General features: G+C 42.1%; 1 protein-coding gene across 2 annotated transcripts in view; it reads right to left on the bottom strand.

Annotated features, from left to right (window-relative positions):
- Window positions 1-17,091, bottom strand: part of STAC (SH3 and cysteine rich domain) — a 330,747-nt gene that overhangs the window by 96,549 nt on the left and 217,107 nt on the right. For both annotated transcript variants that reach the window (XM_075826963.1, XM_075826964.1), the window contains exon 6: window positions 5,259-5,337. In XM_075826963.1, coding sequence (XP_075683078.1) covers window positions 5,259-5,337 — 79 coding nt within the window. The remainder of the gene's footprint in view (window positions 1-5,258; window positions 5,338-17,091) is intronic.

Here is a 17,091-nt window from a genome sequence, read left to right as displayed (position 1 = left end):
CACCCATAAACTTCAATGGGCGAGTCTGGTCCACAAAAACATGCTTCGTTGAAAAAACATTGAGTGAGTGAATAACCACATTAACTTGTTAACAAGGACAGCAGGCAGACGAGAAATATGTGTGCGTGAATAAGGCCTAATATCTTCATTAACCCCTTAATGACCGCCGATTAGCCTTTTCACGGCGGTCATTAATGGGCTTTATTCTACAGCGCAGCCATTCCACGGCGCTGCTGTAGAATAAAGTAAACAGAGCAGGGAGCCGTGAAATCTCCCTGCTCTCAGCTGCCAGAGGCAGCTGAGGGCTGGGTGCGTCCCTGCTCTGCCGGGTGAGATCGATATTAGTATCGATCTCACCCGTTTAACCCTTCAGATGCGGTGCACAATAGCGTGCACCGCATCTGAGTGGTTTTGGAGAGAGGGAGGGAGCTCCCTCTCATCCCACCGACACCCGGCGATAAAATCGCCGAGTGTCTGTGTCTTCTATGGCAGCCGGGGGTCTAATAAAGGCCCCCAGGTCTGCCTGGAGCGAATGCCCGCTAGATCATGCCGCAGGCATGACCTAGCAGATGCCTGTCCGTTTTAAACGGACAGGCAGTAATACACTGCAATACAAAAGTATTGCAGTGTATTATAATAGCGATCGGAGGATAGTGAAGTCCCCTAGTGGGACTAGTATAAAAGTAAGAAAAGTTTAATAAAGTTAATTTAAAAAAAAAGTGAAAAAAAAAAAATGAAAAACCCACTCTTTCCCCTTACAAAATGCTTTACTATTAAAAAAAACTACAATAAAGCAAAAAAGTTACACATATTTGGTATCGCCGCGTCCGTAACGACCCCGACTATAAAGCTGTTACATTATTTATCCCGCACTGTGAACGCCGTAAAAAATAAAATAAAAAACAATGGAAAAATTGCTGTTTTCTGTTAATCCTGACTTAAACAAAATGTGATAAAAAGTGATCAAAAAGTCGCATCTACTCTCAAATGGTACCAATAAAAACTGCAAGTCGTCCCGCAAAAAACAAGACCTTATACAGCTATGCCGACGCAAAAATAAAAAAGTTATAGGTCTTCGAATGTGACAATGGAAAAATTTAAAAAATGGCTTGGACATTAGGGCCCAGAATGCAAGCAGGGGGAAGGGGTTAAAGAACAGAGTACAGATTACTGAACAGAGAAAACAACATTTATTTAACTTTATTTCTCTATTTACCACCGGAAGCTGATGCCTCACCTAAATTGGTGCTTTGCAGGCTTCGATATCCAATAGCTACTTTAGCAACGGGCCCTCCCTGTCTCCCGCCATCAGTTTTAATCTTTGGGTGAGACTTTTGACTTGTTAAGTGGAGCTACACTTCAAAGAGAATCTGCTATAAGAAAATGTTCCATGTCACTAGCTATAGTAACCCCTTAGTGCTTCCTTAGCGCCATTGGACATACATTTAAGCCGCTGGCGTATTGTCGTTAAAAACACTTTTTTTTAAATTAATTTGTTTTTGTGTCACCACATTCTGAGAGCCATAACTTTCTTTTCTTACCGTCAATGGAGCTGTCTGAGGGCTTGTCATTTGCAAAATGAGTTGTATTTTTAAATGCCACCATTTTAGGGGAACATACAAATTATCAAATAACTTTTATTAACTTTTTTTGAGGGGGAATTGAAAAAAAGAACCCAGCAATTCTACCATAGTCGTTTCTGTTTTCAATTTATACCATTCAACGTGCGGCATAAATAACATGTTACCTTTATTTTATGGGTCAATACCAAATATGTATAGTTTTTTTTTTATATTTTACTATTTTTGTACAATAATAGCCCATTTAATTTCATTTTTTTATGTCACTGCAATTCAAGAGCCTTTAAAATGCGGCAAGAACGTTTTTATTTCTCCATCAATGTAGCTGTATGTGGGCTGATTTTTTGAGAGACGGGTCAGATTTCTTAATAAAACCATTTTGGCGTCCATATAATTTATTGCTTAACTTTTCCGAATTTTTGGGGAGGAGGAAATGGAAAAATAAGTAATTCCACCATTGTTTTTTCTTTTTTTTTTTCCATCAATAATCGTGTGGTTTAAATATGGATGTAGCCATCTTTATCTTGACTCTGATAACTTGCTGCATCGTGATATCACACAACAAAAGTCATTGAAAAATAATTGAAAAAGTCAAGATAAGGGATCTTGCCACTGTGTGTTTAATGTGTTAGGGGGGATTCACACGAGCGTGATTTTCGTGCGTGCAGGCCGCGTATTTTTCGCGCGCCACGCACAGCCCTATAGAAGTCAATGGGGCAGTTCAAACAGTGTGTGATTTGTGCGCAGCGTTTGTTCGCTGCGTACAAAACGCGACAGGTTCAATATCTCCGCGTATTTCGCGCATCACGCACCCATTGAAGTCAATGGGTGCGTGAAAACCACGCAGGTCGCACGGAAGCACTTCCGTGCGAACCGACTGAAACAGCGCACCAGCTGTCAAAAGGATGAATGTAACCAGAAAAGCCCCACGTGCTTTTCTGTTTCCAAACATCCAAATGGAGTGTCTTTGAGATGAGCGAACCCGGACAACCGAACCGAACTTCACCGGGTTCGGCCGAACTCGTTTTGGCCGAACCCGGCAAAAAAATTTCCGGTACGCGACGTCAGGAGATAGTCACTGTCCAGGGTGCTGAAAGAGTTAAACTGTTTCAGCACCATGGACAGTGACTACCGATCCCAATAAACATGAACCTGTAAAAAAAAACGAAGTTCTGACTTACCGATAACTCCCGGCTTCTTCCTCCAGTCTGACCTCCCGGGATGACAATTCAGTCCAAGTGACAGCTCCAGCCAATCACAGGCCAAGCACAGGCTGCAGCGGTCACATGGACTGCCGCGTCATCCAGGGAGGTGGGGCCCGATGTCAAGAGAGGCGCGTCACCAAGGACGCGTCACCAAGGACGCGTCACCAAGGCAACGGCCGGGAAGTTCTCGGTAAGTACGAACTTTTTCTTTTTTTTTAACAGGTTGCTGTATATTGTGTTCGGCATTCACTGTCGAGGGTGCTGAAAGAGTTACTGCCGATCAGTTAGCTCTTTCAGCACCTTGGACAGTGACGGGCGTCGACTAGCCTCATCTCTATGATGGAGGCTGCGCGAAAATCACGCAGCCGCGCATCATACACGGATAACACACGCAGCTGTCAAATGGTTTTTGCGCACGCAAAACGCCGCGTTGTTTGCGCGCGCAAAAACGCAACTTTCGTCTGAATCAGCCCTTAAAAGTAGAGATAAAGACGTCTACATCTGTAATGTTTTGACTTTATTATGCAAATTGTTACAATAATGGGCGATTCCATACGGATGTAGCCATCTTTATCTTGATTCTGATAACTTGCTGCAGCGTGATATCACACAACAAAAGCCATTGAAAAGTCATTGAAAAAGTCAAGATAAAGGATCTCGCCACTGTGTATGTAATGCTTTAAAGGAACAGTGTCACGAAAAAAAAATTTTTTACATCAGTTAGATTTTAGTGTTTTATTAAAAAGTTTTATATTTATTTGTGTGTTTGTGTTTCACTTTTTTTTATTTTTGAACTTTTTCTTCCCTATGGGGGCTGCCATTTTTTTTTCCATTTCTGTATGTGTCGATTAACGACACATACAGACATGGAATACGGCACATACAGTCCCATAGTGAATGCGAACGGGGCCCGTTCCATCCACTATGGTGTACGCCGTCTGTGTGGGAACGGCGCATGCGTCGCTCCCACACAGTCCAAGTTGAAATGTGCGACGTCCGGCGCCATTTTCCTGTGGACCGGAAGTCGCGGCCGGACAGTAAGATTACTACTTCCGGTCGCGGCTTCCGGACTTGTGCACTTGGAGCGGGAGGTAGCAGACGGAGCGGACGGACCGGAGGGAGCGGCGGCGGCTGGAGCAGGTAAGTGATTTCTATGTATGTACGTGTTTTACTGTGTCTTTACTACTGTATGTTAACCTACTACACTGTGTGTTAGCTCAAAAAATGGCGACACACAATGTAGGAGGTTTGACCGTTCAATCCCCTCGTTTCTCCCGGCACTAGCCAGGATAAGGGAGGGGGGATTCTGTGAGTCCACTAGAGCGAGTGAGTTTTCTCAAATTTTGCAGCATAAAGCAATGTGGTTGCTTTACCACATGCCAATGCTGCAATTTTGGGAATTGCTCCATCTACTGACCAGCACTGGGAAATATTATAAATTAGAATCTAATTTATAATATTTCCTGACTCGTGAAAAAAATAAAAAAAATTAGAACAATGTTTAATCACCTATACACTAATTGTTTAACTAAAAAAAAACAAACATTTTTTTCTAGCGTCACATTCCCTTTAAAAGTCAAAGTAAAGACGGCTACATTTGTATATGTGTATTATTTTATTTTTTTAACGCTTTTGCTAAATAAAACCCCTTTTTGTATAAAAAAATATTTTATATTAACTTTACTGTAATTGCTTTTTTTTCTAATAAACGTTATCAAACTTCAATCAACTATTTTTTTTAGTCCCACTAGGGGACTTCAAAATGTGATCTGCTGATTGCTTATATAATGCTTTGGTATATTCAGTATACCAAAGCATTATTGCCTGTCAAGTGTAAAACTATATGTGTGACCAATCTGTGCCCCACAATTGTGTTGCAGGGCCCCAATCTGGTACCCACTTAGATGCTGCATCTAACGCGGCATCTAAGGGGTTAAATGGACGGAATCGGAGGTAACTCTGATCCTGGCCGTTGCAGCGTTTAACTCCTGTGCCCATGCTATCCACTGGGCGTACCAATTACACCTTATTCCGGTTAATAGACCGCAATTAAGATATAATAGCACCCCCATTTGCACGAACGGGTTAATGATTGCCAATCCAGCAGAGAAATTGGCACACCATTGATGGACATAACAAGGGGCTAGCAAACTCTTTTGAAAAAGCTTTCTGTGCTATGTCCGCCCCTGTGTCACAGAGCATGCCCACAACCCAGTCCCACAGAAGGTGATACATTACCTTATAAGTATAACATTTAACAGGAATGATGCAATAAAAATAAAGAGCCCCACAAACAACCTATGAAACATCACTTGAGAAAGCACTTTATGAGAAGGATAATTGAAAAATTGTAATGCACACTCAATATCAAAGCTGCAAGCCATTGAGTCAGGTTATTAACAGCTGGTAGCCAATATTACTTAGAAAAAAGAAAGTGATTTGAAATGTGGGACAAAGCAAAGCTAAAACTCACCACTATCACTACGTTGTCTACCTATATCCAATAAATAGGAAGCATCCCCTTCTTCAGGTACTTCCACTAAATCTGTAGTCTGCAAAAAAGAAAGAGGAGACACTTTTTACTATATTATGTAGCTGCATGAGTACATTATAATGTAATATATATATATATATATATATATAAAGCATATATATATATATATATATATATATATATATACATATAAAGCATATATAAATATATATTAATATTTACTTTACGTAGAGCAAGAACAAATGCATAGCAATAGGAAATAAGTAGACAATGAAAAAGACGCAGGGAAAGGAGCTTTCAGGATGAAGAGACCGGTTTACTGTCACAGTATCTTGCCTCTCTGATATAATCTTTGCTTCACAGAAGGATTGTTCACATAGTGGTCATGACGTATGTCTGGCCTCACCGTCCTTGTTGTACAGGTGTAATGTTTAGTGTATGGACTCATCTGTAGAGGTCAACTGGTCGTGTCGTGGCAGGTCGGGTCACACACATTGAGAACCCTATGAAATACTGCAGTAATGTAATTTAAAATAATCCTTATATTCAATGTTTGCATATATCTTAGCGCCCACAGAGTGCTGTTATATCTATGTGTTTTTTTTTGCTATTGCAGTCACAGCAGATGTGGACCTGCACAGATATTTCCCTTTGTTAGGAGGTGCCAACTAACTTTGTCTTTAGCATTGACCTCACAATCCCCGACATCTGTCACAGCAGACTATAGCACGTAATCCAGGTGAACACGTATGTACTATACTTTATATGATTCAATTGATTTAGATATATAAACTAGATACCTAATACAAAAAAAAAATGGTTGCCTTAAAATATATATATTGTAGGCTGTGTTTTCATAAATTCCACTCACCAATGTATTTATTCTTTTATCCATGTGTTCTTAGAAAGTTTGATTCCATGCTCTTATCCACACTATACTAAACTAGTACAGTATATACAAATACACAGTGTCACACTGAAGAGAAAAGCCACATTAAAATACCATTTTTGATGAAGCTGCCTTCAGTTTCCTCTCCAACAAATTATACTTGTCCGGTATCCATTGAATATTAGGTTAGTGTTATTTGGATAGGTGTAAGGCTGAGTTTTTTTGCAGGAGGAAAATTCCTCATGCAAAAACTGCTCCAGACATTTTTTGCACAGTGGTTTGACAAAAACTCGTCAAAACACTCGTCAAGGCGTTTTTTCCAGTTTCTGACTGATTGAAATGGGGTTTTGGAGGTGGAAAAGATGAGTCATGTTGCTTCTTTTTACCGTGACGCTGTTTTTCCGCTCGCGCTAAAAAAACTCGTCCGCCTCCCATTGAAATCAATGGGAGGCATTTTCGGGCGTTTTTTGACGAGTTTTGCGGAGCGGTTTCCGCGCCAAAAAACTCGTCAAAAAAACTCTGTGAACAGGGCCTAAGACTTAGGGTAAGTGTTTGCTATTTGCCCATACTGTAACTCCAAATACCTCTAATTTTATAGGGACCTGTGCTGTCATACAGGGTCTATTCTATGCAAATGGCAATGCAGTGTGAATGAGCCTTAATGAGGGCTTAAGGATGCCAAATACAGATGTAGCAATCTTTAACTTGACTCTTAACACGTTAAATACACTGTGGAAAGAAACTTTTGTTTACTTTAGTTTTTCAATGACTTTTCAATGGCATTTGTTGTGTAATATCACGCTGCAACATTTATCAGTCAGGTTAATCGTTGACACACACACACACACACACACACACATCCATTGCAAGCAAACAGAGATGTTTTTTGCGCATTTTTCTTGATAACGCCACTGCCTGAAAGTCTGCACACAACTATGGTTCCTTTTTTCATTTTCAAAAGAATAACAGTGTAAATGATTTGGAGTGCGTCCCTAATATACTTGATAAGACTAAAATAGTCAAATTCTTGAGTACAGTGCGCTGTTCCTCTGTTCCCCCATACACTGTATACTTGTAAAACTTTCAGCTGCTTTTTGCTGCCATAAGAGAGCTGATGTGTATCTCCTCAATGAGACTATAAACTGCTGCATGCAAATTGTCCCCCTAGCGGCAGAAACAGGCAGTCGGCATTGTTACATGTGTGTGAGAGCACAGGAATAACATGCTCTATATCTATATGAAAGGAACTGAGCACAATATTGTATATTCTGAAAAATCATTAGTTCATGTTATTCTTTTTTATTACATATGGGAAAGAGAAACAAACAAAGCAGTTAATCTGTTCTCTCGAAGTACTCAGTGGGGTCTACTGAGTTTTTTTTTATTTATTTAAAACACTTTTCTGGAGAATGTTTACTGCCTATTGTCTAGAGCAGGGGTCAGGAACCTTTTTGGCTAAGAGAGCCGTAAACGCCACATATTTTGAAATATAATTCCGCGAGAGCCGTACAATATGTTTAAAGGGGATACATGTCCTGTGGAGAGGGGGATACATGTCCTGTGGAGAGGGGGATACATGTCCTGTGGAGAGGGGATACATGTCCTGTGGAGAGGGGATACATGTCCTGTGGAGAGGTGGATACATGTCCTGTGGAGAGGGGGATACATGTCCTGTGGATAACCTGTGGAGAGGGGATACATGTCCTGTGGAGAGGGGGATACATGTCCTGTGGAGAGGGGGATACATGTCCTGTGGAGAGGGGGATACATGTCCTGTGGAGAGGGGATACATGTCCTGTGGAGAGGGGATACATGTCCTGTGGAGAGGGGATACATGTCCTGTGGAGAGGGGGATACATGTCCTGTGGAGAGGGGGATACATGTCCTGTGGAGAGGGGGATACATGTCCTGTGGAGAGGGGGATACATGTCCTGTGGAGAGGGGGATACATGTCCTGTGGAGAGGGGATACATGTCCTGTGGAGAGGGGATACATGTCCTGTGGAGAGGGGGATACATGTCCTGTGGAGAGGGGGATACATGTCCTGTGGATATCCTGTGGAGAGGGGATACATGTCCTGTGGAGAGGGGGGGGGGGGTACATGTCTTTTGCTCTATTTTGCGCCTTCAGGACCAGACACCGTTTAGCCATTTTTAGCACGTGTTAGTTAAATGGCTCTAACTTTTTTATTTGTTGGGCTAACGACGTGATTTTTGCGACGTTTTTTCCGTAGACAATGCAGGTTTCATTTTTTATCGTTTTTATACACACCTTTTTTGCTATTTTGGAATTTTTATTCATAAAGTTTGAAAATAATAGTAAAAAAATAAGCTTTTTTACATTTCAGCTATTTTTTTTTTTTTGGTAATAACATAGTTTTACCCTAAAATAGACCTTTTATTTGTGATCGGCATTGTCTACCGTAAATTTTTATATATTACATGTCTATATTAGGGTAATTGGGTCAGCGCTAGCGTTACAACAATGATTGGCGGGGGGAACGGTTTTTTTGGGGTGGGTATTTTATGTGTATTTATTATTTAAATTTTTTTTGCACTTTACTTTATTATTTTTTTATTACTATGGTCTGTCCCCCAAAGGTCAAAGAAGACCTTTGGGGAACTTTATATATTTTCTTTCTTTTAAATTTACACCATGTTTTTCCACTGTAACTGGAGCTGCACAGCAGCCCCAGTTACAGGGGAAATCAGCCCTCTCATAGTGACGATTGTCAGTAACTGGGCTGTGCTGGGTCTTGTTAGACCCAGCAGCAGTCTGTCAGTAACAGCACCCGGCGATCATGTGACCAGTCACATGATCACCGGGAGGAATAGAGACAGCGCCGCTGCTGCTGTCTCTATTCCTATACACAGCGTTCATTGAGCGATGTGTAAGAAGACATCGGAGAAGACAGAAGCAGCGAAAGCTGCTTCTATCCTCTCCTCAGGGTCCCCGGCAGTCACTGACAGCCGGAGACCCGACATTCAGCTGCCCGATCGCGCGGGCAGCAAGTTAAAACCCGAGCCGTAGAAAGTCTATGGCTCGGGTTTTAAGGACCCTGACCGCTGGTCGTAAAAATAACAGCCAGCGGTCGGGAACCAGTTAATGGCAGAGCGGGGAGATACCTCCATGCTCTGCCGTAGTGTTCAGTGGCGTCCCGCTGTAGCAGCCATAGCGGCTGCTAGCGGAGCCTCCGGCCATGGTGGGGGCCCGTGCCGGCGGGCGACACGGGCCCCCTCATGCCGCGGGCCCCGTAGCAGCCGCTACTGATGCTACGGCGGTAGTTACGCCACTGCATGCATCCTTCCCATAGACAGGTAGGAGCCCTGTCTGCGAGCCAGATACGGCCATCAAAAGAGCCATATCTGGCTCGCGAGCCATAGGTTCCCGACCCCTGGTCTAGAGGGTCTTAAGTAGGTGCAGAAAGACCTTTATGACATCACAGTCACGTGATTGTCGGAATTATAACTAATAAAAAAAAAGTGAGGCATAAGTAATGTTGTCATATGATGTTACTGATGTTCCCTTTGCAGTAGTCTGCTACTGTGTTGCAGTATTTTCTTTTTTTGGAGGGGGGCATACAACTATGTCTATCTATCTATCTATCTATCTATCTATCTATCTATCTATCTATCTATCTATCTATCTATCTATCATCTATCTATCTATCTATCTATCTATCTATCTATCTATCTATCTATCTATCTATCTAATTACTATCTATCTATCTATCTATCTATCTATCTATCTATCTTCTATCTATCTATCTGCTATCTATCTATCTATCTATCTATCTATCTATCTATCTATCTATCTATCTATCTATCTATCTTCTATCTGTCGCTGGCCCTGCTGGTGGCGTAAACCTTGGTACGTCTAGAAATTAATAAAACCCAATTACTTACTGATCTGAGAGTGCCCTTTCTAAATATTTCCCATGCTTCATACCATTCTAGACTAGTGCCTGACAGGGGGCAAAGGCTCCACTGCCACATGAGAAAACAATAGAATTATAAATAGAGCATGGTATGTGCGGGTCCTGTTACAAATTTTGCTTTGGGACCATGGAGGTTAAATTTATATACATACACATTACACATAACATCTGATAGCTGTGGGCTGGATGATTGTCCTTCCAACAGCTAGTATTTCAAACTGCAGGGATCATGTGGAGTGGGACCCACTGTGAAACCCCTTCCTTGGACACTAAGAGACCTCGTCCCACCCATGTTTGCATATAGTGATCTGTTCTTTTATGTAGCCTTGTGGAACCATTGTATGTCTAATTCGGTGGCCAGAAAGTACAATACACATCAATGTTCACATATATGCACATATAAACAGAAGTGACATGAAGTTTTCCAATCTAATGTGAATCAAAATGAACCAATAAATAATAAATTATGCAACTCTCAAATAAACTTTGCACTTCAATTCGTTTCAAGATCTCGGTTTGCCGTCAGTAAGTGGAAATATTCGTATTTACATTCATAGACTGAAAACCTGTCATGATCAAGTTCTGCTCACCATGTTGACAGCTTGTTATAATGTATCTGTCAGAGTAGACCAGGGGAGTGTGGCCCCTGACGCTGTCATCTGCGGCCCGCGGTGCCCTGAAGCTCCTGAGACATCCTCGGGACAGCAGAGAGCAGGCCGAAGGAGGAGCGCCGCACACACCCCCCAGTAGAAAATGCCGCACACCCCCTTCTACATAGTGCCACCACCTCCTGTACATAGCGCAGGGCCGGCGTCACCACCCGGCGAACCCGGGCAAGTGCCGGGGCCCACTACCCTTGGGGGGGCCCACTCGGCCGCTAGGTGCTGACGCTGCGGTCATGGCTCCTTCAGGAGTCGGCAACACACTCTGGCCGGGGATGCCACTCCTGAGGGAGCCATGGACAGTGACGTCAGGGGCTTCCTTCTGCAGAGGAATCCACGGCCAGAGCGTTGTCAATACACTGGCTGGGGATTCCACACCTAGAGGGAGTCCCAAAGGCACTACCTACAGGGAGGGGACCTGTGTGGCACTACCAAGGAGGGGGCTGTTTGGCAGTACCAGGGAGGAGGCTGTGTGGCACTACCAGGGAGGGGGGCTGTGTGGCACTACCTGGGAGGAGGGCTGTGTGGCACTACCTGGGAGGGGGGCTGTGTGGCACTACCAGGGAGGGGACTGTGTTGCACTACCTGGGAGGGGCTTTGTGTGGCACTACCTGGGAGGGGTCTGTGTGACACTACCTGGGAGGGGGCTTTGTGGCACTACCTGGGAGGGGGCTGTGTTGTACTACCTGGGAGGGGGGCTTTGTGGCAGTACCTATGAGGGGGGCTTTGTTGCACTACCTACGAGGGGGGCGCTGTGGCAGAATCTACAGAGGTCACTATGACACTATCTACTGAGGGATCTGTGGCATTATCTACAGAGGGCACTGTGGTATTATCTACAGGGGAACTGTGGCACTATATACAGATGGCACTGTGGCACTATTTACAGAGGGCACTGTTGCATTAACTAGGGGGGGTTGTGGCACTATCTACAGAGGACACTGTGGCATTATCTACTGGGGGTGTGGCACTATCTACAGAGGGCACTGTGGCATTATCTACCGATGGCACTGTAGCAATATCTACAGAGGGCACTGTGGCACTAGTGTGGTACTATCTACAGAGGGCACTGTGGCACCATCTACAGAGGGCACAGTGGCATTATCTACAGAGGGCACTGTGGCACAAACTGAAAAGAGGCTGCCCAATCTTGCCATTTTGTGTCTGCCAAACACTGCCAATTGAGCCGCTAGACTGCATTTAGCAACACAAACTGGAAAACTAGATTTTCAAAATAAGCATGTGGAGTGAACTCGCAAATTTCTGGTAAGTTTAAACTTAGCGGTATTATTATAGTAATGTAGTATTGTTATAGTAATGTAGTATTATTATAGTAATGTGGTATTGTTATAGTAATATAGCATTATTATACTAATGTAGTATTGTTATAGTAGTTCAAATAATGAATTGATTAACAATAATTTGTATAGTATCAAATTTGAAAGTAATGCGGCCCGTCAACTTCAAATTTTTTCTATGTGCGGCCCAGTTACCCGGCCGAGTTTGGGACCGCTGGAGTAGACAATGCTTTTACAGATACATACAGTAGCAGCAGCACAAGTTTCTTTCTGGTCCTGAATTGCAGACTGTTCATATCTACACTGCTGCAATCTGAGCAGGTCTAGCACAAAGCGGGTGAAGCACAAAGCGGGAAATTATTATTCTTTCTATGCCCGTTTTTTTGCTGTAAAAAAGTCATAAATGCCTCCTAAGTCCAAATTTGTGCAAATTTTTTTGACTTTTAAGGCATTTGCGCTGCTCATGACACGTTACTTACAAAATGGGTAGGGCTTAGTGGAAGCAGATATTCCATGTCCTGACAAATGTATAATAATTTATGCCAGAAACTGGGGTATTTCAAGGTCGACAATAATCAGCTATCCCACCAATCGCGAGAACGGGGTTCCCGAACACCCAATACCCCCTCACTGTGCCTGCTGCTTCTTTTAATGTCTATGGGATCGACGACTGTTTCCGTCATTCCCTTAGGCAATGAATGAAGCGGCAGCGTGCTTACTCCACCGCTGCTCCATTCCTCCTCACAATTGTCGAACAGTTAGGAGGAAAGGGGGTTCGGGACCCAGGCACATCTTACTCCAGTGCTCTTTAGATTAAGACTGCCGTCTGAAACACCAGTCTTAATAAATTCCCCCTATTGTCTAATAGACAATTGCAGAACTTTACATTATAGAAATATTAAAGAGGGTTTCCAGTCCTATGAATTTGATTGCCAATCCTCAGAATAGGCCACCAACATCTCATCGGTCAGTGTCCGAATTCCAGCACCCACAGCTTTTTTGAAGTGGCCGCAACGCTTGTATGAGCGTGACTTCCCCTTCATTTCCCTTACTGCCCACACTGTGAATCGCCGACACACTCTTGTAGCGGCGGTTCACAGTATTGCAGCCTGCTCCTATTGTAGTGAATGGGAGAAGGCTGTAATACTGTGTACCGCCGCTACAAGTGTATCAGCAATTCACAGTGTGAGCAGTAATGGAAATAAAGTGTAAGCAGCGCTCATAATAGTGCTGCAGTCCCTTAAAAATAGCTGATTGCCAGGGGTGTCCAGGGAGTCAGACGCCGATCGATGAGATATTGATGGCCTACCCTGAGGATAGGCCATCAATTTCTTAGGACTGGAAAACCTCTTTAGCTTTTTTTTATATAGGACTAGACAACCTATTTAAAGTGATGTCTTATTGCTATAAACGTGTACAGCTGCTTTTTATCATTTTGATTGTTGTTTATAATTTTTGAATACATATAGTAGAAACAGGTAAAGCAAAACACACACCCAATGATACACCTGATAGGTAAACAATTATACACATTACTATGCATGTGTATGTATACATAAATAAATAGTTCTACTTAATAGCCACATGTGCTGGAGAGAACATTTATGTTTTTAAATCAATGACATTTTTGACACAGTATATTATGGTGAGTAATTCTATCTTTCTCGGGATATTTGGCAGATGGCGCAGTATGAAAGTAAGGGGGATCTACACCACCGGCTTATGACACTTATGATAAAAAGATAACATTTCAGAACACTGGCATGTAATCTCTATATGATTCATTTTCATTTGTCATTCGTATATCTTGTGAGGTCAGGACTTTGTTAATAGTCACTAAAATAAATCATATCTGCAGTAAGTTCTTTTATAAATCAAACTTGAACTAATATTTGTTATACTTTTAAGATGAGGGATGAAAATGAAACGTTTATGAAACAGAATCATTCGACCAGAATTATATCCACCCAAACTAGAAAACAGCTCCTGTGAATACTATGATCCCTTCTATCAATGTTCTTCATTTATGCCATTTCCTAGTTATATTTGTTTCTTGCCTTGATGGCCAATGTCTGCCATGGCAAGCCCCCCATGGGTTGTCACCCAGTTTTTTTTTAGATTTTGGAATGGCAAATCCACCATGTTTTGAAGTGATACAACCACTAAGTGAGCTGTAATGATGGAAGATTTTTCCTTTGTAAAGTATTGAATATAACTAGGAAACAGTTGAATAGAATTTATGGAAATTTGACATAAGGAGATAACTTAAGCACTTACTTAAAAATTATTTTTATTTAAGATGAAATTGTCTTTAAAGGAATTTTCCAGGTTGGGGGCTGTTTTTTATACTGTTGACCTGTCGACAGGATAGGTCATCAGTATATTATCAGTGGGGGTCTGAAACCCAGACCCCGCACCAATCAGCTGTTCCGGCTGCCCCCAGGAGCCGGAAGCTATGCAGGGGATGGTGCCACGCTGGGTTATTGCAGCTCTGCTCCTATTCACTTGAATAGGAGCAGAGCTGCAGTACTACAGCACAAACGCTATACTATGACCAAAGCCTTCTGCTTCTAGAGCTGGAGGCATCTGGAGCAGCTGATTAGTGTGGGGTTTGGGTGTCAGACCGTCACCGATCATATACTGATGACCTATTCCGTGGATAGTCAATCAGTATAAAAAACAGCCCCCAACCTGGACAACCCCTTTAAGGCTGGTTTGCTTACTTATTAGAACAAACTCCTCCTTCAAGGGTCAAAATAGCTTAGTCATTGAATAATGAAAGTTCTGCAAATGTTCTTTGTGGTTCAATTCCTCACAATTTTCAAGATCTATGCTTGCTGTTAGTAAAACTTTACATTTATAGACGAAAATCCTGCCCTGACCTTTTTCTTCCAAGGCAGGACCAAATGACTTAATTTCATCATTAGGGTATATTAATTTCTGTTACTGAAAATCAATTCCATACATTTGAATGGGGTTGTTTCTGCAGTATGAGCATGTATTTCTACAAGGCTCATTCAGATAAACTCAGAGATTTCTGTAGCAAATTTGGCATGTGGAAATATACCCTTACACCTGACATAATACCTTACAGGCCTCTGAAATAAAATGAAAAAAGAAAAGTTAAATAAAGTTTGCAGAAAAAAAATGTCTTTAGTAAAAAAACCTTTTCTTTCTAGTACTTGTATTGTGTTGAAGTAGTAAAACAAAAATAAACCTATACATATTTGGGATCACATATTTGGTTGCAACGACCTGTAGAATAAATGTAACATATTAGTGCATAGCAAATAAGCTAAAAAAAAAATCCAAAAACAAATGTCAAAATTTCCCAAAAAATGTGTAAATGGAGGTTTTGTACAAGTATAAACGTATGTTTTCAAGAAGGGGCCCAAAAGTCAAAATTTCCAGTGCAAATTGCGTCTTTTGGCCTTTTTGCACCACCCTCGACAGTTTTGTGGAAAGGGGCGTGGCCACCACGGCCTGACAAATTTATTATAATTTCTCAATCGTAAATTGTAGTGGAAATAGATTTCATTCTATGGGGCATAGCAGGTAAGAGGCGTGTGCTGGGACCCTACCTTGCTACCTCCCGATCAGACTGCCCCCTGCCCCTTCTATTGGACAGTTAAATAAATAAATAATATTAATACTCGCCGCTCCTCTTCTCCCCTCCAGCTCCTTCATCACTCCGGCGCAGCTCATGCAAAATAATGATGCCAAGCAGCATCAGGACGTTGTATGTGACGCAGCACTGATGACATTAAATTGCTGCATCAAATATAAGTTCCTGACGCTGCTCAGCGTTAAGTTCTTGAATGAACGGCGCTAGAGTGATGAGTAAAAAGGAGGGAAGAAGAGGAGCGCTGAGATGGTTATGGTTTGTTTTTTTTGGTCAAAGGGGGGGGGGATGTATGGTGTATGGCCCGGACGAATGATGCATCACATTTATTAAGAGACTTTTGTTTCTTAATAAATGTTTCGGAGTATTTTCCAACTCCAGCCAGCATTAATAATTTCCCCCCATTTTGTTAAAAGTTTTCTAGGGAAATATATCAATTTCATGCACTGACAAAATCTCCCTATTGAATGGGTTAATGGACCAGAACCCACTTGTCCTCCTTTACCAGGTGATCTATTTTATATGTTACAAGCTCTACCCATTCTGCTTTCTAGTAGATGGTTCAAGATTCAGGACTATATAATGTTTATAACTTAATAGCTCTATTGCACTTCAGCTCTACTTCATCCAAATGACTTTGGATGGAGGAAACATTGTATGGTAGACAAACTGTTCTACGACATTCTCTTTCAGATCATTTAGTGCTCCAGTCCTGTTTTATAGATTTCCTGGGAGCTTTATTTAGTACTTTCTTTATACACTCTTTTTATATTACTTTATATTTTATAATAATGGAACCAACTGAACTCTACCAACCAATTCAGCAACAAACTTAGGTGCAATAAACCAAACAGCACTATTCAATGGATAAGTCTGCTTTTGAGTAAACCACACTATAACATACAGCGGGATGAGACAAAAAAAGTATACTGCGCGGTTTATGTTTTTTGCGGGATCCTGTTGTATGGATTAGTGTAGTCTACTACGCAATTGCATACCTACAAAAACAGCTACACCAATTGATACCAGACAGACGGAGACCAAAAGGACTTTCTTTTGGCCTCCATCGGGTAATGGAGTCCTATGGACTCCTTTAGGGTGTACGTCGTTTGTCTACCTTGCGTACATGCTAGGCGTAGGACAAATACGTGATGTGCACAGGGCCTAACCTCATATTTTGGGTCTTTTCCTCCTCTCTGCTGGTTTTTGAAAATGTATGTTTTCTTTCGTTTATAGCTATATAGAGTGGGTGGTTGCTTCCTGATGTGTTGTCAGAGCTTTGATGCGTGTTCTGATTTATCATTTGCATCTTCTGCTGCTCCCCTACCTTCGATCATGCATAGGTTGTGGAAGAGCGACTCTCCCTCCCTCTTCTTCTCTCCTTTCCTCCTTGACTCCAGTTAC

The sequence above is a fragment of the Rhinoderma darwinii genome, chromosome 5, assembly GCF_050947455.1.
Source record: "Rhinoderma darwinii isolate aRhiDar2 chromosome 5, aRhiDar2.hap1, whole genome shotgun sequence".
In the NCBI taxonomy this organism is placed as follows: domain Eukaryota; kingdom Metazoa; phylum Chordata; class Amphibia; order Anura; family Rhinodermatidae; genus Rhinoderma; species Rhinoderma darwinii.
The sequence above is the reverse complement of the archived record's forward strand: the minus strand, read 5'-3'. Positions and strand labels throughout refer to the sequence as shown.